Consider the following 27307-nt stretch of genomic DNA (forward strand, 5'->3'; position numbering starts at 1 on the left):
AATGAGGGTGCTCACTGGGGTCAGCGTCCTAAAGGATCAGGTCACTGGGGAGACAGACCTCGTTGACAAGACAGATTGGAGGCAAAGATGCAGGTCATGTTTGTTGTACAGATAACTCTCTCCATTCATCTCAGGTCAAAGGCTTTTCTTTAGTCCTGGGGAAGAGCTACTGATGAGGTCTGTGGGCATTCATTAAAAACGGATCTCAAACTCAGCTTCTGCTTTATTAGGTGCTTACATCTCTACCTTCTTAGAGTGATAAACTTTTCTCTGTTTGATGAGAAAAGCAATTAACACCAGGCTTGTAAGCAGCTGGTCTCACTAGTGTCAGCTTGTCCTTTCTGAAGGCAAGAACAGCAAAAACAACTTACCCACAATGCATCAAGCTCTCCACCCCCAACCACCTCACTACCGCTCACCTCACTACATACAATCTGGTTTAATGCTAATTCAGTCAGTGGTTTCCTTCTGAGGTCCTTGGTCTAAATGCAATTACATGGCAAACAAGTTAAGCAGGCAAGGCTTAACTCAGTCCTGCTCTGAAGATCTCTCGATATATTTACGTAAAATTCTCTCTCTGATAATGGGAGAGATTTGTTCCATCAATTGTACTCAGCTGGTACTGAGAGATGCTTTTTTTTTTTTTTTTTAATGGAGGAAAATTGAATTTCTTACTGTTGGAACTTTGTCCTTCTAGAGGATTACTAACAGATCTCATCCCCTGGTGCTGGGCACTGTCCAGCCTGCTCCTGGTATGTGTCTTCAGATTCTGCCCGGACAACAACCAGCCCTCTGGGAATGGTTTCTTTCCTTTTGGGGACTGCCCTGCTCCCTCTCACACACATGTGGGCCATCTTCCTCTGATTTATCTTTCTTTGGGGATTCCCTGATAATTGGAAGATGTTAAATCAGCGCCATTCGGCTATCATGTGGCCTCTACTTCAGCAAGCTAGAGCAGATGTAATTTTAGCCCAGGCTCCTGTGGATTGCTTTGGATTCTGGAGAAGATTAAGTTGACTCCCTGTGCCCCTGTAGGCCACAGGGGCCTCTTGCCAAAACAGGCATTTGGCTCAGGAATTAAGTCCTGGAGAAAAATACTTCCATCTTCCTCCTGTTTGACTATCATTTTCAGTTGTCAAGAAAACCACGTTTAACAGAAAGGTTTCCCTGGAACAAAGGAGATGGAGAAGTCTGCTCTGCGGAGGCCTCTGAAATGCATCTCCTGCCATCTGTTTTTGCCCAGTGAGGTTTGAAAAGATGTGCTGTTGGATCCAAATGCTTTCTTTCTTCATCCATTTATTTAAAGGATACCACCAGTGGTGTACTGCTAAACATTTCACAATTGACTTTCAAAAAAAAAAAAAACCCCCAAAACCAAAAAGCTTTAATTTGTGGCATTTGCCTATTTCTGTGGTGTAAATACTTCCATCACGACTGATTTCAGCTGCCAATGTGATGTCACTGAACTGAGAGCTGGGAAGAGATGTGCAGCAATACAACATTATACAGCATTTCCACCATAGAGCTACAATAGTCCTAAATCAACTCCAGAGCAAAGACTGTAGTAAAATAACTATGAATTGATGAGCTTTGATTATTTTTTTTACCTTTGTTTTTAATGTAATTTACTTAGTTTTAATTTCATATAATTTCATTTTTATTAATAGTTGTATTTAAAAACTAGCTTGCAGAAATCTTGAGCACTAAATAGTCAGTTCTTGTGACCTGGTATGAGCTGGCTTCTGTACACTGCTGGAACACCGACCCCACATGAAAGGTCAGTGTGGCTAAGAAATAACTGCTTGCAAAAATTAGGGGATATTTCCAAATGAATATGAAGTGATAAAATATCCCCCATTTTTTTTGTGAGCAGTATAGTTGCACAATGAAAGACCACCTTGGTGAGACATCAATCACTAACACAGGGTGCAAATCACTGTCACCAACTTGGCTTTCCAGCTGGCTCATATGATCTTCTTATTACCTATATTTGAAGTGTTTTGATTTCCCTTGGTCACTGTCTCGGCATAATGGAGTTTGGGGTATTATTTTCTACTCATCCTCAGAGTTCCCTCTAAGCCAGGGGTCTCAAACTCGCGGCCCGCCGAACAATTTTGTGCGGCCCACAGACTAATCCACGAAGTTCAAAATATTTTGGATAAAATTAAGTAAGCCTAGGGGCCTACTTGTATTTTTCATTTCTCTAGCATCCTAGCTAGATATTAGCTTAGTTAACAGCAGTTGTGATGCGAACTACAGTTTCTGGTTGTTTTGTGACACTGAAAAGTGTTGCGTAACAGTTGCCTTTTGTAGACCTAGTGCGGCCCGCCAAACGGCTGTGATCTTGCTCTGCGGCCCACATGCTGAGTTGAGTTTGAGACCCCTGCTCTAAGCCATCGTCCTCTCAGTGAGGCCGCCACCTGTTTTTTCCTGGCACAATTGATCACCCTCCTCTGGGCTCCTCTAAACCTTCCAAGTCACTCTCCATGACGTGATCATTATATAACTATACCATTCACATTCACATAGCTATCTTACATACTTATGCGCGAGCTAAGAGGAGGGTTGGGGCCACACACCTCCAGTCGTAGGGTGAGCGTGGGCTATTGCTCCCTGAGACTTTGTTGGGTAAAAAGTGATCAAGTCACTGAAACTCAAAGAGGAAAGACTTGCTTGAGGTCAGGCAGCAAAGAATCAATTGTCTGAGCTGACACTCAAAGCGAGGCCTTCTTACTCTTAGGTCCTTACTCTTACTGCGGTGTTATCTATCTGTAGTCACTAAAATTCACCTTAATGTAATTAAAAAACTGGGTACCTCCTAAAGGCACCAGCCCTCCTAGCCGGCTGGACTCCTCTGCAGACGCTGAGTGCTGCCACACACCGGGCAGTCCTTTCCCCCAGCAGAGCACGAGCTCCTTGAAGTCGGGGCCACGTCTCCCTCTCCGCTGTGACCCTAGCACTGAGCAAGGCTCCTTGCTTAACATTCTGAAGCATGTAGTAGGACCACTTGACCTGGACCGGGTAGCACCAGATTAAAACCATTATCCATTCTTAAATATGCATTGGGTTGTATTTTACATCCGTTTGCCCAAAACCTCAGCCTGCACGGACAGATGAGAGAAAGGAGGTCCAGAGAGGGCGGAAGACTCTCCCTGGTCCTGCAGTTAGTTACCAGAGTCAGAACTAGGAGTGCCTTCCTGCCCGGGGCTCTTTCCACCACACCCCTACCACTTCTCGCTGACTGACCGTTGAGATTAGTTTCTCATTTGTTTGATTCAGTTTTGTCTCCCACATTTCCGGTCTTGATCCTAAACCTGGCCACTGTCCTCAAGAAGCAATCAGGCAAGTCATCTCCCTCATGGGTGTCAGCAAGGGCGCCTCAGTCAGGCCCTGAGTGTATGACTGGACTGATGCCAGCACGTTTGACACCCCTCTTGGCCTGGCACAAGCACTCCTTCCTGGCAGAGTGCACGCAGCCTAATTGCTTGTTTTGTATCCCAGCTGCCTGACATATGCCAAACCCATGTGTTGACTCACTGGTGTCAGGCAACTACACTCAGGCATTTCGGATTGTCTTCGTGAGTTCCAGCAAGCAACTGGGGACTGGGATCTATGCATTTCTGCAACCCCAGCACCTAGCACAGTCTGCAAAGCTCACTGTAAAGCTCTTTTCCTTCCTCTGCCCCACCTCCGCGTGCAGACCTCCTACTTGGATTCTATAGGCTCCTCATCCGTACCTCTTTTTTGGGAAAACTTGAAAAAAAAAAGAATGCCAGAAATTAAGTTAGATTTGTTACTCAATATATATTAACAAGAAGATGAAGGAAGGAGAAGGGAAAAACAGTGCAGCTTAAACCTTTTTTGTTATTAAATGAAAACTGCAAATGAAACTCCTATTCAGAAGATTGAAACAATTATTTGGGATCTAGGAGGCAAAAAGCAACTTCAGTCTTTCTCTGGTTTAAAGTACTTAGCAAGTACTTTAAGCTACTACTCTATGACACTACTGGCTATGCAAATCACTCCTCTGCATTACATATTTTAAAGATATATAGGCCTAACTTGTACCAACCCTTAAACTGTTTTCTTTTTTTTTTTTTCTTTTTTTTTTTTTTAAAGAGAGAGAGAGAGAGAGCGACAGGCAGGAATGGAAAGAGATGAGAAGCATCAATCATTAGTTTTTCGTTGTGACACCTTAGTTGTTCATTGATTGCTTTCTCATATGTGCCTTGACCGCGGGCCTTCAGCAGACTGAGTAACCCCTTGCTCAAGCCCGCGACCTTGGGTCCAAGCTGGTGAGCCTTGCTCAAACCAGATGAGCCCGCGCTGAAGCTGGTGACCTCGAGGTCTCGAACCTGGGTCTTCTGCATCCCAGTCCGACGCTCTATCCACTGCGCCACCGCCTGGTCAGGCTAAACTGTTTTCTGTTAACTCATGCTGACTGACTAGGGATCTTCCCAGCATCTACCATATTTTAACCCAGGGGTCCCCAAACTTTTTACACAGGGGGCCAGTTCACTGTCCCTCAGACCGTTGGAGGGCCGGACTATAAAAAAAAACTATGAACAAATCCCTATGCACACTGCACATATCTTATTTTAAAGTAAAAAAACAAAATGGGAACAAATACAATATTTAAAATGAAGAACATGTAAATTTAAATCAAGAAACTGACCAGTATTTCAATGGGAACTATGGGCCTGCTTTTGGCTAATGAGATGGTCAATGTGCTCCTCTCACTGACCACCAATGAAAGAGGTGCCCCTTCCGGAAGTGCGGCGGGGGCTGGATAAATGGCTTCAGGGAGCCGCATGTGGACCGCGGGCCGTAGTTTGGGGACCCCTGCTTTAACCAGCGTCTTGTAAGTACTTTACTTGGGCCTAAATGAGAAGGCCCACTTCATGGCCTGTCAAACTGCCTCCATCCAGGGGCTTCCCAGTGGAAACCAGACCCGGTCCGCTCCGCAGCCTCCACAGGCTGCTCTGCCGCTCTCTCTCTCCAGCTGTCCACTTCAGTGCTCTGCCTCGGGTTCCTTAACCAGCTCTCCCACCCTGACAGGTTCCACCTACTTACATATTCATGTTCTTGGGAACCCCCTTACCATGACATGTTAGAAGTGACCTTCCCGATCATCTCTTTCAAACTCGCATCGTAGAGGTGAGAAAATACAGTCCACATAGGGAATGGACTTGCCTGTTATCTCAAGAGTTGCTGAGGAGTCAGGATTCAAATGAAAAACTCATCATTTATCATTTGTGAGAACTCGAGAAAGTGCCCCCCCAACCACTTACTGTCTGACACAGATACACACCTAGGTCTCAATTTGTTTTAGCTGTCTCAGAAGTCAGAGTTCACATCATCAGAGCTCTTTTTGATTACACACCCTTTCTGTAAACTTTTTTGAGCAGGTTCCTGGGATGTATTTATAGCTACTAATAAATGATACACATGCTACCATAATGAGCTAATACTGGAAAGCATAATACCCATTTGGTGCAAGGGTTAATAGATAAAAATACACATTTGTAATTGTTTCCTTAATAATTTTGAATCTTCTTCTTCTTTTTTTTTTTTTTAAGTGAGAGTAGGGGAGATACAAGACATACTCCCGCATGCGTCCTGTCTGGGATCCACCTAGCAACTGTCTGGGGCTGAAGCTCTGCCCATCTGGGGCCATGCTCGCAACCGAGCCTGAGATGGAGGCTCCATGGAGCCTACATGCCTGAATTCATTGAGCCATGGCTGCGGGAGGGGAAGAGAGGGGCAGGTGGAGAAGCAGATGTTCGCCTATCCTGTGTGCCCTGATTGGGCATCGAACCCAGGACATCCACATGCCTTGTTGATGCTCTACTGCTGAGCCAACCAGCCAGGGCTGATAATTTTGAGTCTTTTGGTTTACTTTTTCAAGACTCTTGAAACTTTCTGAGTCTCTTGGTTATCTTTTTGTTAGATCTAATCCCTGTTTCTAACTTCCTGGAGCTGAGGAAGCTTGGTTCCACACGTAACGGCTCTGCCATTTTCTTGTTTGCTTGCACTGTGTTATCTTTGATCTGCAGTTACTTTTCAAGAATCTTTTCATGCCACTGGACCTTTTTAAATTATTTTAATTTATTTATTTTAGAGGAGACAGAGAGAGAGAAGGGGGGAGGAGCAGGAAGCATCAACTCCCATATGTGCCTTGATTGGGCAAGCCCAGGGTTTTGAACCGGTGACCTCAGCATTCCAGGTCAATGCTTGATCCACTGCGCCACCACAGGTCAGGCGCCACTGGACCTTTTTATACATAAGATTGGTTAAAACTAGATTTTACACAAACACACACTGCGTGCCGTAATACGCTAGAATAAGCCAGTAAAGGTCTACTGTCTACTGCTCTGAGGAGTGGATCCCCATCTCCCTCAGAATACCTCGTGGGCTGGTCTAGACTTGTAACCAACTAACATCGGGACCAAAGGAGCAAACTAAAAACTTAGCATTTCATATGGGTAAAACATTTTTTTATTTTCCTTTCTCCTCCCTTTCCCTATTCCCTGTTCTCCCCTCTCCTCCTCTCCCCTCTCCTCTTCTTCCTTCTTTCCTCCCTTTCCTCACAGCCCAAAGTAAAAATAGATATATCTGGGTTGAAGAAAGAAAAATATAGACCAAGGCCTGGTGGATGAGAAGAGAGTTCAGTTACTGAAACTTGACTTGAGTATCTATGATGTGCAATATACAGTGCTGGGTGGTAGGGAAGATATTTATTCATCCTTGTTCTTATTTATTGATGGAGAGTACAGGAAGGCAATGCCTGTAGTCTGCTTTATTTTCCATTGTATTTTAAGCAGTTAAATAACAGTAAATGAGAATCAATCACTATATTTGACAAACTAACATTCTGAAATAAATATAATTTGACTTTTTTCCTCTTGGAGTTTTGTGTATGTGTGAGGAGAGGGAAGAAGAACTCCACAGACCTCTTCAGATGAACAGCAGTTTAATTTTTAAGCCAGAAGGGTCCCTGGGGTGACTGAATCCAAGCCCCACATTTACAGGCAAGCTACAGGTGATCTCTAGAGATGGGTGGAGCTTCCCCTCCATTACCCATGGAGGCTGGGGCACTAATGGGTCTGCTATGGTACCCTGACACCAACCGAACGCATCCAGCGACAGGATGGCCCAGCAAGTACTAGTGTGCTCTGGGCCCTTAGGCTGCGCCTCCTGCAGAGACGGAAAGTCACCGTTCTGTGACCTCCCAGTTTATGCGGCCGTTGAGCTCATTCCGACACTCAGGGAACGTGAGCTCCCAAGCTGCAGTTCTGATCACCCAAGTCTGTGAGCAGCCTGGCTGCTGAATGCTGATGCTCTGAGCTGAGTCCTCTCCCACAGGAACCCACTGAAATACTTCCTGTTGGCTGACAAAGGTACACAGCCCTTTACTGTTCATAACACTGTACTTCCAGAGAAGTGAGCCCACTGGTTGTGGCAAGGCAGAAGAACTGAGAAAGCATGGCTAGTGGAGATCAGTTTGGAGCAGCAGGGCCCTGACCCTGGAAAACAGGGTTGGCTGGGTCTGGGAACATGGCTGGGAAACACTGTCAGTGTGCTTGGGCCATGGAAGGTGTAGCACACGTCTAGATAGCCAGTTCTCTGTGCTACGGTGCCAGAGGCCTGCTTCTAAGAAGACTTCTCAGGAGATGGTTTGTGCTGTTAGAAAAACTCAAGGCAGTTCTGCTCAACTGTGGCTGGCTCCAGACACAGTGTCTCAGTGGACAAGTTCATTTCATAACTCTGTGTCTCGTCTTCATGTCAGAGCACAGGACAGGTCCTACTTCACCCGGAAAGGAGAAACTAGGATGGACCACAATTAGACCCACTTCCTGGGGCAAGGGCTGTGCTGGGCAGAGATGAAGAAGGGTCCTGATGCAGGTGCAGTCTGTAGGCTATTTTCGAGGTGTGTAGCAATACACAGGTGGCATTTAAGGGAAACAGTTATTCAAGGGATGAAAATTGAGATGGGACAGGCAGGGTAAGGAAGCTCCCAGGGCAGCTGGAGGTGGACGTCCCACGTGTCTCCAAGTAAACGCCCAGGTTCCTGTGAAGAATAGGGACAGAGCTCCAGACCAGATAGCGCAGGGGTGGAAGCCCGGCAGGAGAAGGCAAGGCATGAGTCCTTGGGTGGCAGGGGGACTGTCCACTCACATCAGGAACTTGGGCAGAGAAAATGAGGTGATTCTGGAACAAGACAGAAGTCCATTTGGCAGAGCTGTGAGACAGAGGAACAGCTGGAGAACTTGAGGCTGAGCAGCTGGGGTTACGCTAAGCCCTTCTCTTCAGACTGGGCTTGGTTCTAGAGGCCGCAGATTGGACTCCCGGGGGAGGGTCGCGTGGTGGGAAGGGGGCAGAAGCAGGGGTGGCGCATCGGCCCCCTCTGCCAGAATACTGCCCAGAGGCACCACCTCTGCACATCGCAGCCCCTCACTGTGGGTTCACGGGCTGACCCCCGTGAACTTCATGCCTCCAGGATCAGACTGGAGGGCAGTTAGACTCATTGCTGAGGCGTTTGGTAAGTCCTCACCCAACATCCCCAGTGAGGACAATATTAGTAATGTGATGCATGGCTCTCCAACGTTTTAACTTCTTACTGCTTGAAATTTGTCAGTGTTGGATGGAAATGCAGCAAGTTCCTAGCTTACAAACACTGCAATTACTGCTTGAGAGAGCCCTCACTTAGGACTCCAGGTTCTGCTACTACCCTGCTGAGCCAAGAGCGTACTTGGGGTTAAAACATCCTCTTTGGCTATAAAGGGTTGATGACCTCAAAGGTCCATTTGCCTCTGCCTGCCATGGCATAGGACATTTGCATCGATTATATAACTCTGCTAATGCTTCAGGCTAAGATGCTCTTTTATTTTGTCCCAGTTCTCATGGTGACTCTAAAACCTCGAGGACTATTAATGCCATTGCTAATGCTAACACTGACTCTTGCTGTTAGTGATAATAGCTACTAACACTTATTAAATGCTTACTGCCCTGACACATAATTGTCTGACATCTCATTTAACCCTCTGACATTCTTATGAGGTGTGGATTACTATCCTTCCATAACAGACGAGGAAAGTGAGGCACAGAGTAATTAAGAGACTTGTCCTAGGTCACACAGCAAGCAAAGGGTGGGGATAAGATTCAGTGCCAGGTCACCTTCCTCTGGGGCCAGTGCTCTGAAGCACTAAGATGTACTGCATGTTAGCTTTTGTTTTTGCTGTGCAGTATCAGAGAGAAAGTCAGGGCCTGGGCTTGTAGCATCATAGCAACACCATGCTTTCTAGATTTCCAAGCTAAAGATGCTGACATGGGAATATAAAGGACCTAGCAGAGAAGAAGAACAGAGGCTCAGCACGTGGAATCCGGGGCCAATCGACTTGGCTTCAAAGGCTGACTCTACCACTAACAAGCCCTATGTCCTTGGCCAGGTTACTCAGTGTCACTGTGGCTCAGTTTCATATCTGTGAAAGAAAAGTGATAAAGTCCCTATGGCATCTGGTTTGGTGGAGATGTAAAGATGTTAGTTAATACTTATGAAACTTACAAAGCATTTCCAACAATGCTGAACACACAGACCACCCTTGGTAAATGCTAGGTGTTATTACCAAATGTGTGCTATGTGCCAGCCATTGGGTTTTTGAGTATTTTATCTCATTTAAATCTTCCCTTAAATCAACCTGCATGGTGGGAATTAGTAAGGCCACATCGGAGATGAGGAAATTGAGCCTCACCCACCCAAGGTCATCTGCTCTAACTTGCCCAACGACTTGAGCGTGAGCTCTCTGACTCTAAACCCTGAGTGGCTCCAGCTTCAGCAGAGCGTCCCCTGCTAATGCTGCTTGTGACGGACAGCTGGGAACAAGCTCAAGCTACAAAGCAAAGAGAGATCATAATTCGGTTTCGAAATCAATAAAGGGATGATCAAGTGGCAGAGGAGGAGTTGTTAGCCGCTCATCAGGATGATGGGAGAAGTTGCAGCCTGCATCCTGAATTAAATTCACCTAGTTGCTTTATCATCATAAACATTCATTTCCATGTGGGGAGGGATTTTTTAAAAAAACCCAACATGAATAATATATGATGGTTGACATTTTAGAGGAAGCAGGATCTTTACCTTCTTCCATCTTCCATCAGGGTAATTTATCATTGTCTTTCTCTCTGCCCACCCCCCAACCCCCTTTAAACTGATGGGGTAGCCTGTCAGCTCAGCTTGTACTGAAAACGCAGGAGTATAATTCAATAATAAATTCGCTCAGAGGCCAGCTGTCAGGAAGCTGGTGTTTATTTGAACTCCATTAGATGATCTTGACTGCTCAGTCTCTCTGAGGGCTGTCTAAGGCCTGGCTGGGGTGAGGGAGGTGGAGCGGTGAGCAAATGCTTTTCTGTAACTGCTCTGCCACCGACATTTGTCTATGGCTTTAGATCTGCAGTGGGCTGATAAAAAATTATATTGTATACATTATCTTTTCTCCCTCCTTTCCACTATTTTTTTTTCCTCTTGTAAACTCTTGCTTTTAAATTTCCTGAAAACTTTGTGCCTTTCAAAGGGTCTGAAAGAAATTCTGAAGACTTATGTGACATCAAGGTTATTTTACTTCTGTTTATAGCCAGTTTTAAGTCCTAAAGGAGAAATGCTCTAGTCTGGTTAGCGAACAAGGGAAGGGCGTATCTTTCTTAGTTCCTGCCCCAGACCACCTTTCCGGCCTCATAGGCCCCGTGCTCTTCCTTCTCCGACATGCTTCCCCCCCAGGATTACATACTCCAGCTTTCCTAAGATCAGCTTGATTTCAAGTGTAAGAGCATGTCTGCTGACTTCTGACTTGTAAAATGCTATCACCATAATATTGTTCCAACCCCATTAAAATTCTCTCCGTTCTCTGATTATCCTGGAAAGTTATGGTGGTTCGGCACAAAACCAAAACAAGTTTCATGAAATACATATCCTTTTTACAGTGTGGCACTGATTACTTTCCATCTCATTGTACCCAGATCCATTTAAATTTACTTTTATTAAGAAAATAATTTTAACCTACTAAACCGATTTCATGCTGCATTCATGGGCTGTTGCGACCTGAAGTTGGATGAAAAGCCATCTCCTACCAGACAGCAGTCCTCATTCACTAGTTCATTTGTTTGTTTGCTCATTCATTTTCAAAAATAAACATTTACCATGGCCCACCCTGAGGCCGCCCTGTGCCTGGTGTTGCAGAAACAAAGGGGCAGCGGATGCAGCCCCTGTGGTGTGGAGCTCAGGGTCACCAGCTTATAGAGGGTGTGCTGGCCGTGCCTTGAACTCTCAGAAGATTTTGTCTTCACATCTCTTCACTCAGCTGTGTCTGACTGGCTGACTCACTCACTCACTCATCTACCATTCATTGTGGTTTTAGTCTGTGCCAACCCCCATGCTAGGCACTAGGACAGTGGTTCTCAATCTTTCTAATGCCATGACCCCGCAATACAGTTCCTCATGTTGCGGTGACCCCAAACCAAAAGATAATTTTGGTGGCTACTTCATAACTGTAATTTTGCTATAGTTATGATTCGGAATGTAAATACCTGATGTGCATTATGTATTTTCCGATGGCTTTAGGTGACCCTGCTGGGGTCGCGACCTACAGGTTGAGAACCGCTGCACTAGGAGGTCAATGACTGACAAGGGTTGGGACACAAAGAAGACGTAGTGTAATGGTACAGATCCTTCTCTTCTTGCAGCTCTTGTGCAGAGTAGGTGCTGGTCAGTAATACCAAATAGAGTTTATAGCTTGTGTTTTGTGGGCACCTCTGCCCCCTCTGAGCCTGCCCAGTCTCTTCTCTCCATGGGATCCCACCTTCTCTAAGCCTCAGATCCTCTGCCTCCTTTGGGATGAATGCTCTGGTCACCCACCCCTCCTTTTTCTAAAGTCCCCCTGACTCCTGAGTCTTTTCTCTTTGGGGTCAGGGTGCTCCTGTCAGCTGGCTTTTGTAGCAATCTGTTCTCACCCACTTGCCTGTCCTCAACTACTTGCCTGAGTAAGCTGATAGCCTGCCAGGCTTAGGGGAGCCCAGGAAGATTTGACAACATAACATTATTTTTTTCACAAGACAGCGTCCTCAAACATATTCTGAACTGATATTCAAATAACTTGGGGGTGGCTCTTTTGTCAGAACCTCTTCCTGTAACCTGCTAACCTGTCCTTCATAGGAAAGCCATCACTATTCACTAAAGTGATATGTCTGTCCTATGTCCAGCCCTTTCAACCCAGTTAGTCCCTTCCAAGAGAAGAGATACAACCAAAGTTGTGTGATAGGGAAATAGCTGTCTTGAGTGTTTTTTGGAAAAAAAAAAATCCTATGCTGCCCTCCCATTTCCAGCTGTCTGATCCCAAGCTCCATAGTCTGGGCCCTGTTATCTGTCCCCCTTCTATGGACAATCTAGTTGGGGTCCTTCCCATCACAATCAAGTTTCAAGAGAGGGGACTCTACATTGTACTCTCCCCATGCCTCCAGGTGGGGGACAGGTGTACCACCAGGTAGATGGGCTCCAGGCATCCAAGCCAGGAAAGAAAGATGGTATTCAAGCCACCTAATCTGGTGATGGTGTTTCCTATGCCTACTATGGCCACTCCTACTTTAGACCTACTTTCAATCAGCTGAAGTCATTCACACCTCTGTCACTTTGTGTGGCAGCATTGAGGACAGCTATGGCAGAGTGTCAGAGCTACTGTTTTCATTAAACCTGTACTGAGTACCCGCTCTGGGCCAGGCACAGGCCTGGGCTCAGGGACACAGGGGACCCTGACAGCACTCCTGAGTGAGGCCGTCCTCACGCCAAGTCCATCTACGTACTTCTTGCTTCAGTTCAGTCAAACCCTATGCTTTCCTCTGAGGGGTTCATCCCAGCCCAGAGCCCATTCTGCTTGGCTGGGGTCATCACATTCTGGGAGCTGCTGCCCATCTCTCCCGGGGGGCTCCCCTTGCCCCTGTACCTCTGGCACCTCTGGGCGTGCTGCACAGGAGCACAGGGAGCCCCTTGCCCTGAGTCAGACACACAGCTGGGTTTCTGGGCGACAGCCTGCTTTCCTGAACCTGTTCAATGGACTCCCGTTCAGAGCATACAAACAGCGGCCCAGCATACGAGGTGCAGAAGGATGTGGGGCTTTCTGTCCGGCACAGGCCCTGTTATTGTTACCTACAGGCGCGGAGTCGAGTCTGCTTGCCCATCAGAAATCCTACTCTCTGGAAAAGTGCCACTGGATTCCTCCTAACAAGGACCCTGGCTGACAGCCTCCTGGCATAGTGCTGTCTCTTCCTTTCCCCACACAAGGACTGGGCCATCTAATCCTGGCTCCTCCCTGGGTGGCTGCTGGACTCTGTCGGAGGGCAGGTTACTCCCAAGTTTCACTTCCAGTTAAGAAGTGGAGTTGTAAGCTCTTTTCAACATCACCACCATCTTCACCAGCAGCAGCACCGTTATCATATAAGTAGTAAGCATTTTTTGTGAGTGGCCAGTGCTAGATTGAGATTTAATGTACATTTTATTTTATTTTTTTCATTTAATTCTCATGGCAACCCTGCGAAACAGACATTATTACTCCACTCTTACAGATGAGGAAATTAGAGCTCAGAGAAGTTAGGGCATTTCCCCAAGGTCACATAGCTAGTAAGTGGATGCATCTGACTTTAAATGCAGGTCTGTCTAATTCCAGAACTCATGCTATTTTCACGAGGTCAGGCTGCTGCCATAAAAGCCACTACTTCCTGATCACCTGGGTATCAAGCCCTGTGCTAGGGGCTTTATTTAAGTTAACACTTTCAGCGGTGTTTATGAATAGTTGCTTGTATTGCCAATGTATAATTGGAGGCAGGTGCACAAAGGTTAAATCATTACCCTGATGTCACATACAGCTAGTGGGAAGGAAAGCCAAGACTCACACTCTGGGCACTTCCTGTTATTCCACATCCCTTCGCACAGGAGGAAAGCAAGCAACAACCCGCACCCAGGCACCGATTTTGCTTTCTCCCAACCATGCAAATAAGCACACTCTCTCACTGGCCCAGATCGAGGTCATGGAACATCAAGGGGGCAAGTCCAAGGAGAAAAGCATCTGCTGGCTCCTGCTTCTAGGTGTTCAGTCACTTGGGCTTGTTTTGCATAACAATCTATTTGGGGATACTTAGTCGTGACGGACAGCTGTTTCCTCTGAATCTATATCAGGGAGGAGCAGGGATGTAAAACTCAGGAAAGTGGGAGGTAAAAGAAATGTTTATAGTTTCATTTGGAAGCTCCCATTATGCCTTCATTTGTAGAGCAAATACTGTAGTCCAGTATTTGAGGTTTGAAGAGTTGAACGGTCTCTTCTTTGGAAGCATCTGTAATTTAACTGGAGGTACAGATATAGAAACAATGATGTTGGAGCTGCTGACTTCTACTCCTGCTTCTGCTACTAATCTGTAATGTGATTTTCAGTAGATGATTTAACCTCTTTGGACTCTGAATCCACAGTATAAAATTAAATAAACTAGATAATGTATCCATCCATCCTCCTTCCTACTGCCCCTTCCTCCATCCCTCCCTCTCTCCTTCCTTCCTTCCTTCCTTCCTTCCTTCCTTCCTTCCTTCCTTCCTTCCTTCCTTCCTTCCTTCCTTCCTTCCTTCCTTCCTTCCACTTCTTCATTGTGCAAGGCAATATCTATGCATATTTGTCTTGAGCAACTCAGTGCTAAAATGATTAACATGGTGTAGTCCTGTCCCGGAGCACTCCGTTTAGAGGGCTGACTGACATCTACATATCTGGTATATTAAGCCACTTGCCCAGAGCCGTGCATCCAGCAGGGGCAGAGTCAGGCTCTAAGGCACGTGTGGGCCTGACGCTTCCCTTCTGCTGATGGGTCCGTTTCTCCTGGTACAGGTTTCTCAAGCCACCCACTTGACAGGCTCCTTGAGGCAGGCCAGGCCTGTGAGAGCCGCAACACTGGAATCCCTGTGCAGGCCCCACCGGGACTCAGGCATGTAAGCAGCAGGCGTGGTGAGCGACCAGAGAACATACAGGGGTGCATGGTCCCCGCTGGCACGGATATGGCTGGCATGGCAAGGCGACCCTGTGAGCAGAATAGCCACTGGGAGCCAACCAGCCACAGCCCTCATCAGATCCCATAATGAGTCCAGTCAGGAAAGGCTGAGAAAGTAATATTCCCCTTGGTTGGAATAATACAGGATGGAGCAAAGTAGGTTTACAGTGGTTTGTATGGAAAATAATATAATGATCAGTAAGTAATAATATAAGAATAAACTCTGTTTGGTATACTCACAACTGTTAATCTGCTTTTGCCCCCTGTATTTATATTTCCGGTTGCTCTAGAACTCACACCATGGGAAGGCCCCATGCGTACATTCAAAGTCGTACGAGTGAGTAAGAGAGCCGGAGGCCTCTTTCCTGGAGACGAAAGAGCATTTCTGGTCAAGATAAAGGGTTTTTCCTAACTCTATTTCTGTTCCTGGCTCTCCCACTTGACTAGCCATTCAATTTGGGAAGGTCACTGAATCTCTGAGGTTTTCACTCTTCTCGGGGTAGGCTGCAGGGTGGGGACTATAAAGTGCCTTCATCTCTACAAAGGTTCTGGTTTGAACACTTTTGTACACTTGTATCCTGCCTCTCTGGTTGGGCTCAGAGCACCTTCCTCACTTCAGTTCCCCGTCTTGTCCTTGCTCCTGCGGGAAAGGGCTGGGTGGGGGAAACCATGGGCCCTGGAGTCTGAAGGCCCTGCTGTGAGTTTGGCTCCACCACGTCCCAGGAGCGAGACCTTCTCCTCGGAGTCCCAGTTATACTCTGGGGATGATAACACCAGGCACTGGGACTGGGCGGTTCCCCGGATTGCTTCTGAGTTCCCTGCTCTTCTCCCCTCCACCTTCTCCTTGAGCAAACTTATATGTGCTCATGGTGCCAACTCCTGCTTGTTTGTTGACGGCTCCCAAATCACAGCCTCCAGCCCTCACCTCCCTGTGAGCTCCAGATTTGCGTATGAACTACAAACAGAATTTCCCCGTTGGGTGTCCTACTGAGGTATGTCCCTTCCTTGCCCTGCTTGTGCTCAAGTGGAGCTGACCACCTTGCTCCCGACCCTGCTCTGCTCCCCAACTCAGGGAGGGTGCAACCATCTACCTAGGCATCTAACTCCAGCATCCCTCAGGCCCAACCCGTGCCGAAGCCCTGCTGATTTCCCCCTCTACACAGAACTCGAGGATGTCCTTCGCCATTCCTACCCCACGCCCCTACACCACTGTCCCCTTGGGCAGGGATCACCAGCCGAGGAGTCATGAATGTAGAAGGTACATACCCTGTGACTGCTCAATTAAACTGTGCTGACTTTAGGAGAAACCTCTGCATACATGACACATTATTACATTGGAAGACATTCAAGAGAAATTATTATAAATCCCTCCATCTGGGATACCTTTTCCTAGTTCACAGACCCTGATCTGGGCAGCAAGGAACAGGGAGCAGTCTTTTGCTGGCTCCTGTGCCCTTTCATGCTCCTGGGTTTCTGCACCATCTGTTCCTTCTCCCTGGGTCACGCTCTCCTTCCCTTACCTAGCTATTTCTCATCTTTCAGGCTCAGTTCTTAAGTAATGGCCTTCCCCCTACCCAGGAGCACCTCCTCTATGGTCCCAGGGTCCCCTGCGGGCATGTTTCTGGCCTACCACACTGGAACTGTCTCTTTTTCGTTCCCGTAGTGGTGAACTGTGAGTGCCCACTGAGCAGCGGCTGTGCTCCACTCATCTCTCTGATTCCAGCACAGGGCTTGGCAGAGAGTAGACCTCAGAAGAAAAAAACAACATCCAATGAATGAAACTTGTAAAAGAATGCACGGGAATATGGCTTCAGATACCAGCAGGTGTACGCCACCCCCAGTCTAACAAGTCTTCTGGACATGATTTCTGATGGTGAACAGTGTTAAAACCTTTCAGCTCATCTGGAGACCACAGAATCAGTAATAGCTGACTGCAAAGTGGGTATTGATCCAAGATTCCCCCTGGACCCCTAATTTCTCATTCTCCCCATCTATCACCCAGCAGGAACAACAAAACTTTGCTCATAGAAATTCCAAAAGCCTTGGGTAGCATTTTTCCAAATGCTGGTCTTGCTGGTCTCTGAGGCTGCTCTTCTGCCTTGCTTCCATCAAGAGCCTTCCATGCCCACCCTCCTGGTCTCCCCCACCCCCACCCCCCCATGTTGCCCTGGGGGTGATTCAGGGGACTCACCCTCCGTCAAAGGGGTTCTCCCCGGGGATGATGTGTGTGCTGTCCCTGCCCACAAGGAACTTGATGCGGTCATAGAAGGAGTGCAGGTTCTGCTGGGATACAGGGGCCTGTGTCTCCTGGATGATGTCCAGTGGGTCAGGGGAGCCCAGGCACAGTGAGTTGACATGACAGAGGGGCTGGAGGCAGCAGTCAGGGTCCATGCAGTCCACCAAGCCATCTGCAGAGGTGACAGAGCATGAGGTTGATATGACTATGTTCAATCAGTCACATTTGTCCACAATACCTTCATTCACTTCTGTATTTTCCATTCATGAAAACCTTTATTAAGTGCCTGATATAAGCCAAGACCTCTGCTGGGAACCAAGGAGAACCGGGTGCTTCAGGTCTGCCCCCAACCCACTAGTCTTACAGGAGAGACAGGTGAGTAAGTGTACAGTGGATATGTGCTATTGTTTTTTCAAAGAGATAGAAGGCATTATATACATAGATGAAGGCCCAGTGGTAAGAGACGCCATTGGACATGGAAGTGGCTAAGTTCGGGCTGGGCTCCGAAGGTGAGGGCTGGGGGATAAAGGCAGGCTGCAGAGGCTGGCGGGAGCACACTGTTTGGCCTGGGGGTTGGGGCAGGTTAGGGTTTGCATTTTACCCCAGGGACAATGGGAGCTACTGAAAGGTCTTAAGCAGGGAGTGAAAGCTAGGGGCTCCCTGGTGGGTGACAGGGAAAAATAATGGTTGCTGAGACTAGAGTGCTAATTGTAAGGACTGGAAGAAGTGGGTGGTTTTGAGAGACATTTAAGAGGTAAAAACATTAAGACCTGGCAGTTGATTGGCTTTTGGCGGTGAGGAAGAAGCAGTGCCAGGAAGGCACCAGAATCCTGGGCCTCTCCCCAGTGAGGTAAGGACATGCAGGCTGGGATCTGCCTCCTGGCAGGCGGGGTGGGGGTAGGGGGGTGGGTGCTCTCTGAGTTTACGATGGTTTCTACCCTCTGGCCAAGCAGTCATTAGCGGGAAATTCTCTTTACCACATGGATGGATTTCTTCAGGGCTGAAAATAATATTACAATTTCCAGCTTCCCAAAGTTCAAAGATAGAAATTCCACTGGATCACAGATTTTTGCTTGCATCATCCCAAAGTAATTTTACAGGCACACAATACACTTACTTAAAACAGATAACAGACCCAGGGATCAGAGGCTGCCCCAAGTGAGGGGCAGAAAAAGCCCAGGGCTTACAGTCTGTGTGCTCTGCAGGCAGAGGAGAGTCTAAGGACCTGTGTTCCTGGGGCGGTGGGGAGGGGGGCGAGGATCAAACTCTGCCTCTCCTGCTTACTGGCTTGTGGCTTCAGGCAAACTCCCCCGCCACCCGGGGGCCTAGATCCTATCCTGGTTATCTCGGTTGGATCCTCAGCACTAAGTACAAGTGTTTAAAATATGAACTATTAAATAAATAAATGAATGCAAATTCAATGAATTAACAAATGAATAAGGAAACAAAACCAAATGGTAGTTCATAAAAGCCAGAAAACCATTATCTTTACTCTGTTTAACAAACATGGTGGAGGACCGATGAGGCTTGGAAGCTGAAGTTCAACTTCCAGGTTGAGTTTCTGTACTTACTCTGAGCCCCAGTCTCATTACTGACATGCCTCCCTCACCTCTGTCTTGGTGGGTTTGCAATATAGATGCTGCCCACCACAGCACTACTGCATATGCTTTGACTAGACAGGAAGTCCCAGCCCCATAAGCAGCACCCCTAAGCCTCCTTATTCACCTCAGGGGTGGGTGGCCTCAGGCAAGTTCCTTGATCTCCCTGAAACCAAGGTGTTTTTCACCCTAATAAATTAGAGACCAATATCCCTTTTATCTCTTGCTTACTTCTGCCTGGTATCTAAGACCTTATACCCTCCCTGAGGGCAACACAGTGTAAAGAGTATGGATTCCAGAGCCACACTGTCTGGGGTCAAATCCTGGCTCTGAAACTTCCTACTGTGTGACCTTGGGCAAGTTAACTTAAACTCTCTGGCTTCAGTTTCTTATATCTCTTCTGAGGGGAAGAATAAGTGTCACATAAGTATTTGTGACCTAAATAAATATGTCCTCACATCTAGCAGAGTACTGGGCACAGGTAAAGGGGTAAGTCTCCTTTACATCCCTTGTTGTAGTAATATAATGTTATCGTGGTTAAATATATAGAAGTGTAGAAAGTGTGGAAGATGTATAAAAGCAATTAAAATATAATATTAAAAATAATTCCCGAGAGTGGGTGCCCGTGTTGCCCCACGGAGAGGCAGGGTCAGAGGCCTTTCTGTGGGCCGAGGGCAGAGTCTCTGGGCAGCCCCAGCGCCCTGGGAAAGCCACGCATGGGAGGGAGTGAGAACTAATTCCAACGGTGGAAATTTTCCGTGCTGCTGGGGGTTTCACTCAGAGGGAAACGCGGCCGGCCTCATATCCGGGTTTGCGCGTGCAGATAGTGAATGAGAGATTCCTCCGAGTGCCTCGGCAGTGCGCGCCCATGTTATCGCACAGAGGGGCAGAGTCAGGGGCCTTTGTGTGGGCCAAAGCAGAATCTCGGGCCACCCCAGCGCCTTGCAAAAGCCGCACACGGGGACGGAGCGAGACTCAATTCCAACGCTGCAACTTTTCCCTGCGGTTGGGGGTTTCACTCAGAGCGTGAGACTGCTGGCCGGATATCCTGGTCTGCGCGTGCAGCCAGTGAGTGAGAGTTTCCTCCAAGCGCCCCGGAAGTGGGCGCCCGCCTGTGTTACCGGACAGAGTGGCAGAGCCAGAGGTCTTTGAGTGGGCGGAAAGCCCGCCTGATTATGCTAGCAGCTCTGACTGACTGAGCCTTACCCAGAGCCCTGTGCTGAGTGGAAATAGAGTGGGGAGTTGCCAGCTCTTTGAGCCTCTTACTATCCAGGCAGAGGCAGCAGCAACCCCATAGCTGGATTATCAGGCTACTAATTGAGGAAGGAAAGACTAGGAGAAAGGCTCCAGGAACACGGACTCTCTCACTGTCGGAGCCTATAAATGCTAATAGCCTCGACTGCCAACGAGACTAAAGCACAATACATGACATTGCCATAGAGACTTATCAACTGCAAACCTCTACCTGAGCGTGCCAGAGGGGCAGAACCCGGGGTACAGAGTCACCGACCAGGAAGAGGGAGAGAAAAGAAAAAGCAAGAAGATAACCTCTCAAAATCAAGAATAATCTGCAGACTTTATAACCTATCCCATTTTATTATATTTGTTCGTTTGTTTCTCTTATCTTCATTCTTGATACTTTTTTTCCTCCTCCAATTTGGCCGATTAACTCTCTGCCGGTCTTACTCTCTCCTCTCCTTGAACTACACTACCCATAAGTGTTACATCTCCCATTATCTTTTCTCTTCTCTTCCTTTCTCTCTATGAGGGTTGCACTCCAAAACCCTTAACTCTCTCTCTCTCTCTCTCTCCTTTCTTTTTTCTTCTATTAGTGGTTCCCTCTTTTTTTCTCTCTCTCTCTTTCTTTTCTCCCTCTATATTAGTTTCTTCCTTTCTCCTTTACATCTCCTCTCATTCAAACCTCAATAACAAACAAATTATCTTATCTGGGACTCAAACTTATGTTTGTGGCATTTTGGGGGGGGGGTTTACTTCACCTTTTTAACTCACTAGCAGTGCTCCCATCCCTGGCTCTCCATTTTATCTAGTTCTTGTTCCACTAAATACAATAGTAATTTTTTAATTTGTCTCCCCATTTTTCCGTTTTCCTCTTATTCCTCTCATCATAACTCTTAGACAACCAACACCTAAAAGCAAATCATTTTATTCTTGACCCAAATTTTTTCCTTATTTGCTTTTTGTGGGTCCATACGCTCTTTTTTTTTCTTTTTTTTTTTCTTTTTCTCGTTTTTCTTTTCTTTTTTTTTTTTTTTTGCCCCTTTATTACTTTTCCCCAATTCAGGCCCTCCATCACAGGCATTGTTTGTTATAATTCACAGTTCACCACAAGATTTTCTCAAGAAAGAGGGGAGAGGAGAGGAGAGGAAAAAAGGAGGGGGGGAATAATTTCCTTTTTTTAAAAAAATTTTATTTTAATTTATTTTTCTTTATTTCATGATTAATTTTTTTTTAAAAAAAAACAACTATTTTTGATTTTTTATTCTTTTTTATTATTTTTTTAACTTTTTATTCTTTATTAAATCTCATTAATACTATCAACAAAACCACCCTCAGATGCCATTAAGGAAGAGAAAATCGAATATCATGGATACAAAAGAAAGAGAGGTAACACAGCTAGATGAGGAAAAATCTATGGAGAAAAAATTTAATATATTGGAAACCTTGGAGCTAAATGACAGAGAATTCAAGATAGAAATCCTAAAAATCCTCCGAGATATACAAGAAAACACAGAAAGACAATTTAGGGAGCTCAGAAAACAACTCAATAAACACAAAGAATATATGTCCAAGGAAATTGAAACTATAAAAACAAATCAAACAGAGATGAAAAACTCAATTCATGAGCTGAAAAACGAAATAACAAGCTTAGCTAATAGAACAGGTCAGATAGAAGAGAGGATTAGTGAAATAGAAGACAAGCAACTTGAGGCACAGCAGAGAGAAGAAGAAAGAGACTCAAAAATTAAAAAAAATGAGATAGCCCTACAAGAATTATCTGACTCCATCAAAAAGAATAACATAAGAATAATAGGTATAACAGAGGGAGAAGAGAGAGAAAATGGAATGGAGAACATACTCAAACAAATAATAGATGAGAACTTCCCAAGCCTGTGGAAAGAACTAAAGCCTCAAGTTCAAGAAGCAAACAGAACTCTGAGTTTTCTTAACCCCAACAAACCTACTCCAAGGCATATCATAATGAAATTGACACAAACCAACAGCAAAGAAAAAATTCTCAAGGCAGCCAGGGAAAAGAAGAATACAACATATAAAGGAAGGCCCATTAGATTATCATCAGATTTCTCAGCAGAAACTCTACAAGCTAGAAAAGAGTGGACCCCAATATTTAAAGTCCTGAAAGAGAGGAACTTTCAGCCACGAATACTATACCCATCAAAGCTATCCTTCAAATATGAAGGAGAAATAAAAACATTCACAGATACAGAAAAGATGAGGGAATTTATCATCAGAAAACCCCCACTCCAGGAATTACTAAAGGGGGTTCTCCAATCAGATACAAAGAACAAAAAAAAAAACAGAGCCACAAGTAAAAGCTCCAAGAAGAACACAATAAAACCAAATTTAAACTGTGACAACAACAAAAAGAAAGAGGGGGAGAAGATGGAGATTAACAGTAGCAAAGGATGATGGAGTGCAAAAGTACTCACAAAATAGTTCGCTACAATGAACAGGATAGGGACCCTTTTCATTACTCAATGGTAACCACCATTGAAAAAACCACCACAGAAGCACATGAGATAAAAAAGATAGCAACAGAGGAAAGATGTATGGAATACAACCAAATAAAAACAAAAGATAGAAAAACGAAAGAGAAGGATCAAACAAGACACAAAACTAACAGAAAGCAAGATATAAAATGGCAATAGGGAACTCACAAGAATCAATAATTACACTAAATGTAAACAGATTAAACTCACCAATAAAAAGGCACAGAGTAGCAGAATGGATTAAAAAAGAAAATCCAACTGTATGCTGCCTACAGGAAACTCATCTAAGTAACAAGGATAAAAACAAATTCAAAGTGAAAGGCTGGAAAACAATACTCCAAGCAAATAACATCCAAAAAAAAGCAGGTGTAGCAATACTCATATCAGATAATGATGACTACAAGACAGGAAAAGTACTCAGAGACAGAAATGGCCATTTCATAATGGCTAAGGGGACACTGAATCAAGAAGACATAACAATTCTTAATATATATGCACCAAACCAAGGAGCACCAAAATATATAAGACAGCTACTTATTGACCTTAAAACAAAAACTGACAAAAACACAATCATACTTGGAGACCTCAATACACCGCTGACGGCTCTAGATCGGTCATCCAAACAGAGAATCAACAAAGACATAGTGGCCTTAAACAAAACACTAGAGCACCTGGATATGATAGACATCTACAGGACATTTCATCCCAAAGTGACTGAGTATACATTTTTCTCCAGTGTACATGGATCATTCTCAAGAATTGACCATATGTTGGGCCACAAAAACAACATCAGCAAATTCAGAAAAATTGAAGTTGTACCAAGCATATTTTCTGATCATAAAGCCTTGAAACTAGAATTCAACTGCAAAAAAGAGGGAAAAAATCCCACAAAAATGTGGAAACTAAACAACATACTTTTAAAAAATGAATGGGTCAAAGAAGAAATAAGTGCAGAGATCAAAAGATATATACAGACTAATGAAAATGACAATACGACATATCAGAATCTATGGGATGCAGCAAAAGCAGTAATAAGAGGGAAGTTCATATCACTTCAGGCATATATGAACAAACAAGAGAGAGCCCAAGTGAACCATTTAACTTCCCACCTTAAGGAACTAGAAAAAGAAGAACAAAGACAACCCAAAACCAGCCGAAGAAAGGAGATAATAAAAATCAGAGCAGAAATAAATGAATTAGAGAACAGAAAAACTATAGAAAAAATTAATAGAACAAGGAGCTGGTTCTTTGAAAAGATCAACAAAATTGACAAACCCTTGGCAAGACTTACCAAGGAAAAAAGAGAAAGAACTCATATAAACAAAATCCAAAATGAAAGAGGAGAAATCACCACGGACACCGTAGATATACAAAGAATTATTGTAGAATACTATGAAAAACTTTATGCCACTAAATTCAACAACCTAGAAGAAATGGATAAATTCCTAGAACAATACAACCTTCCTAGACTGAGTCAAGAAGAAGCAGAAAGCCTAAACAGACCTATCAGTAAAGAAGAAATAGAAAAAACCATTAAAAACCTCCCCCAAAATAAAAGTCCAGGCCCTGACGGCTATACAAGCAAATTTTATCAAACATTCAAAGAAGACTTGGTTCCTATTCTACTCAAAGTCTTCCAAAAAATTGAAGAAGAAGCAATACTTCCAAACACATTTTATGAGGCCAACATAACCCTCATACCAAAACCAGGCAAGGATGGCACAAAAAAAGAAAACTACAGACCAATATCTCTAATGAATACAGATGCTAAAATACTAAACAAAATACTAGCAAATCGAATACAACAACATATTAAAAAAATAATACATCATGATCAAGTGGGATTCATCCCAGAATCTCAAGGATGGTTCAACATACGTAAAACGGTTAACGTAATACACCATATCAACAAAACAAAGAACAAAAACCACATGATCTTATCAATAGACGCAGAAAAGGCTTTCGATAAAATACAACACAATTTTATGTTTAAGACTCTCAACAAAATGGGTATAGAAGGAAAATATCTCAACATGATAAAGGCCATATATGATAAACCATCAGCTAACATCATATTAAATGGCACTAAACTGAAGGCTTTCCCCCTTAAATCAGGAACAAGACAGGGTTGTCCACTCTCTCCACTCTTATTTAATGTGGCACTAGAAGTTCTAGCCAGAGCAATCAGACAAGACAAAGAAATAAAAGGCATCCATATCGTAAAAGAAGTAAAGGTATCACTTTTTGCAGATGATATGATCCTATACATCGAAAACCCCAAAGAATCCACAAAAAGACTACTAGAAACAATAAGCCAATACAGTAAGGTCGCAGGATACAAAATTAACATACAGAAGTCAATAGCCTTTCTATATGCCAACAATGAAACAACTGAGAAGGAACTCAAAAGAATAATCCCCTTCACGATTGCAACAAAAAAAATAAAATACTTAGGAATAAACATAACAAAGAATGTAAAGGACTTATATAATGAAAACTATAAACCATTGTTAAGGGAAATCGAAAGATATAATGAGATGGAAGAATATACCTTGTTCTTGGCTAGGAAGAATAAATATAATCAAGATGGCTATATTACCCAAAGCAATATACAAATTTAATGCAATTCCCATCAAACTTCCAATGACGTTTTTTAAAGAAATAGAGCAAAAAATCATCAGATTTATATGGAAGTATAAAAAACCCCGAATAGCCAAAGCAATCCTAAAGAAAAAGAATGAAGCTGGGGGCATTACAATACCTGACTTCAAACTATATTATAGGGCCACGACAATCAAAACAGCATGGTATTGGCAGAAAAATAGACAATCAGACCAATGGAACAGAATAGAAAGTCCAGAAATAAAACCACATTTATATAGTCAAATAATTTTTGATAAAGGGGCCAACAACACACAATGGAGAAAAGAAAGCCTCTTCAATAAATGGTGCTGGGAAAACTGGAAAGCCACATGCAAAAGAATGAAACTGGACTACAGTCTCTCCCCCTGTACAAAAATTAACTCAAAATGGATCAAAGATCTAAACATAAGACCTGAAACAATTAAGTACATAGAAGAAGACATAGGTACTCAACTCATGGACCTTGGTTTTAAAGAGCATTTTATGAATTTGACTCCACAGGCAAGAGAAGTGAAGGCAAAAATCAATGAATGGGACTACATCAGACTAAGAAGTTTTTGCTCAGCAAGAGAAACTGATAACAAAATAAACAGAAAGCCAACTAAATGGGAAATGATATTTTCAAACAACAGCTCAGATAAGGGCCTAATATCCAAAATATACAAAGAACTCATAAAACTCAACAACAAACAAACAAACAAACAATCCAATAAAAAAATGGGAAGAGGATATGAATAGACACTTCTTCCAGGAAGAAATACAAATGGCCAACAGATATATGAAAAGATGCTCATCTTCTTTAGCTATTAGAGAAATGCAAATCAAAACGGCAATGAGATACCACCTCACACCTGTTCGATTAGCTGTTATTAGCAAGACAGGTAATAGCAAATGTTGGAGAGGCTGTGGAGAAAAAGGAACCCTCATACACTGTTGGTGGGAATGTAAAGTAGTACAACCATTATGGAAGAAAGTATGGTGGTTCCTCAAAAAACTGAAAATAGAACTACCTTATGACCCAGCAATCCCTCTACTGGGTATATATCCCAAAAACTCAGAAACATTGATACGTAAAGACACATGCAGCCCCATGTTTATTGCAGCATTGTTCACAGTGGCCAGGACATGGAAACAACCAAAAAGCCCATCAATAGATGACTGGATAAAGAAGATGTGGCACATATACACTATGGAATACTACTCAGCCATAAGAAATGATGACATCGGAACATTTACAGCAAAATGGTGGGATCTTGATAACATGATACGAAGCGAAATAAGTAAATCAGAAAAAAACAGGAACTGTATTATTCCATACGTAGGTGGGACATAATAGTGAAACTAAGAGACATTGATAAGAGTGTGGTGGTTACGGGGGGGAGGGGGGAATGGGAGAGGGAAAGGGGGTGGGGAGGGGCACAAAGAAAACAAGATAGAAGGTGACAGAGGACAATTTGACTTTGGGTGGTGGGTATGCAACATAATTGAACGACAAGATAACCTGGACTTGTTATCTTTGAATATATGTATCCTGATTTAATGATGTCACCCCATTAAAAAAATAAAATTATTATAAAAGAAAAAAAAATTAAAATCAAGACCTTTATAACAACAACAACAACAACAACAACAAAAAATTATTAAGGAAATTAAAGTTATGCCGTCTGGATAGGAATTAATATAGTGGGTGCAGATGTGATGAACAGACTCTGGCTTTCGAGCAGGGCCCAGTTAGCGTGTGTGTGAAGTTATACCTAGATAAGAAGTGGCTTGATGTCATAACTTTGTAACGTAAATAAGAACATCTTAAAAAGTGGTTTGATGTGAACATTTCAGTAGATTAACATAAAAGGGGTCCCCTGCAAGGAACTCCCAAAAAGGTGGTTTGAGGTGATAATCCTGTAGATTGACACCTGTTAGAAGGCACTGGCCAGAAAAGGTACTAAAGCCAAGGGGCCCCCTGCTGTGGTAGTCGCCCAGACCCCAAAGTGAACGTGAACTGTCTCCACGAG

At 44.3% G+C, this 27307-nt stretch overlaps 1 protein-coding gene across 2 annotated transcripts in view; it reads right to left on the minus strand.

Annotated features, from left to right (window-relative positions):
• The window catches only part of TENM4 (teneurin transmembrane protein 4), an 801941-nt gene that overhangs the window by 90483 nt on the left and 684151 nt on the right, over window positions 1-27307 (minus strand). For both annotated transcript variants that reach the window (XM_066369554.1, XM_066369563.1), the window contains one exon: window positions 17261-17477. In XM_066369554.1, the coding sequence (XP_066225651.1) occupies window positions 17261-17477 (217 nt within the window). The remainder of the gene's footprint in view (window positions 1-17260; window positions 17478-27307) is intronic.

The sequence above is a fragment of the Saccopteryx leptura genome, chromosome 1 (genome assembly GCF_036850995.1).
Source record: "Saccopteryx leptura isolate mSacLep1 chromosome 1, mSacLep1_pri_phased_curated, whole genome shotgun sequence".
NCBI classification, from domain to species: Eukaryota; Metazoa; Chordata; class Mammalia; order Chiroptera; family Emballonuridae; genus Saccopteryx; species Saccopteryx leptura.